Source organism: Myotis brandtii, unplaced genomic scaffold (genome assembly GCF_000412655.1).
Source record: "Myotis brandtii unplaced genomic scaffold, ASM41265v1 scaffold1166, whole genome shotgun sequence".
Classification (NCBI taxonomy): Eukaryota; Metazoa; Chordata; class Mammalia; order Chiroptera; family Vespertilionidae; genus Myotis; species Myotis brandtii.
Window position 1 is genome coordinate 608,477 of NW_005354034.1, and position 571 is coordinate 609,047.

The window sequence follows — 571 nt, forward strand, 5'->3', positions numbered from 1 at the left end:
GCCAGCTCCCAGCAGCCCCGCCCTCAGCCCACGCTCTTGCCTCAGCGCCGCGGGCCCTGAACTTAGGGTTGCCGGGTAACATGCAGGTGCCCGGTTAAAAGTCAGATTTCAGATTAAAAGAAAAAAAAGGGTAATATTTTAGCACAAGTGTATCCTGAGCCTTGCATGGGGCACACACCACAGAGCTGGTCTTCCTCTACCTCAAATCCACGTTTAACTGGAGGAACTGTGTCCTTTAAAAAATATATATTTTTATTGATGTGACTTGGTCGAGGTGTCCGCGGAGCCGCCAAGAGGACCTGAGGGAGCAGGGGTTTCTTTCATTGTCTCTGTGTCCTTATTCGTGAAGCAGAACTTGGTCTTTTGCTGTAATTTCTCACTTTGGTCTTTGTTTTTTTCTTCTTCTCTCGTTCAGTGGGGATAAACCCGTTCTCAGACATGACCTTCGCGGAATTCAAGCACAAGTACCTGTGGTCAGAGCCTCAGGTGGGTGCCGTGCGTATGACCGACCCTGACTCCTTTCGCTCCGACCTTGGGAATAACCGCACGGCCCCCCCACCCTCACCCCCCG

The 571-nt window shown here is 51.7% G+C and overlaps 1 protein-coding gene across 1 annotated transcript in view; it reads left to right on the forward strand.

The window, feature by feature from the left end:
* The window catches only part of CTSH (cathepsin H), an 8,115-nt gene that overhangs the window by 675 nt on the left and 6,869 nt on the right, over positions 1-571 (forward strand). Inside the window, exon 3 of the mRNA XM_014529216.1 lies at positions 416-549. Coding sequence (XP_014384702.1) covers positions 416-549 — 134 coding nt within the window. The remainder of the gene's footprint in view (positions 1-415; positions 550-571) is intronic.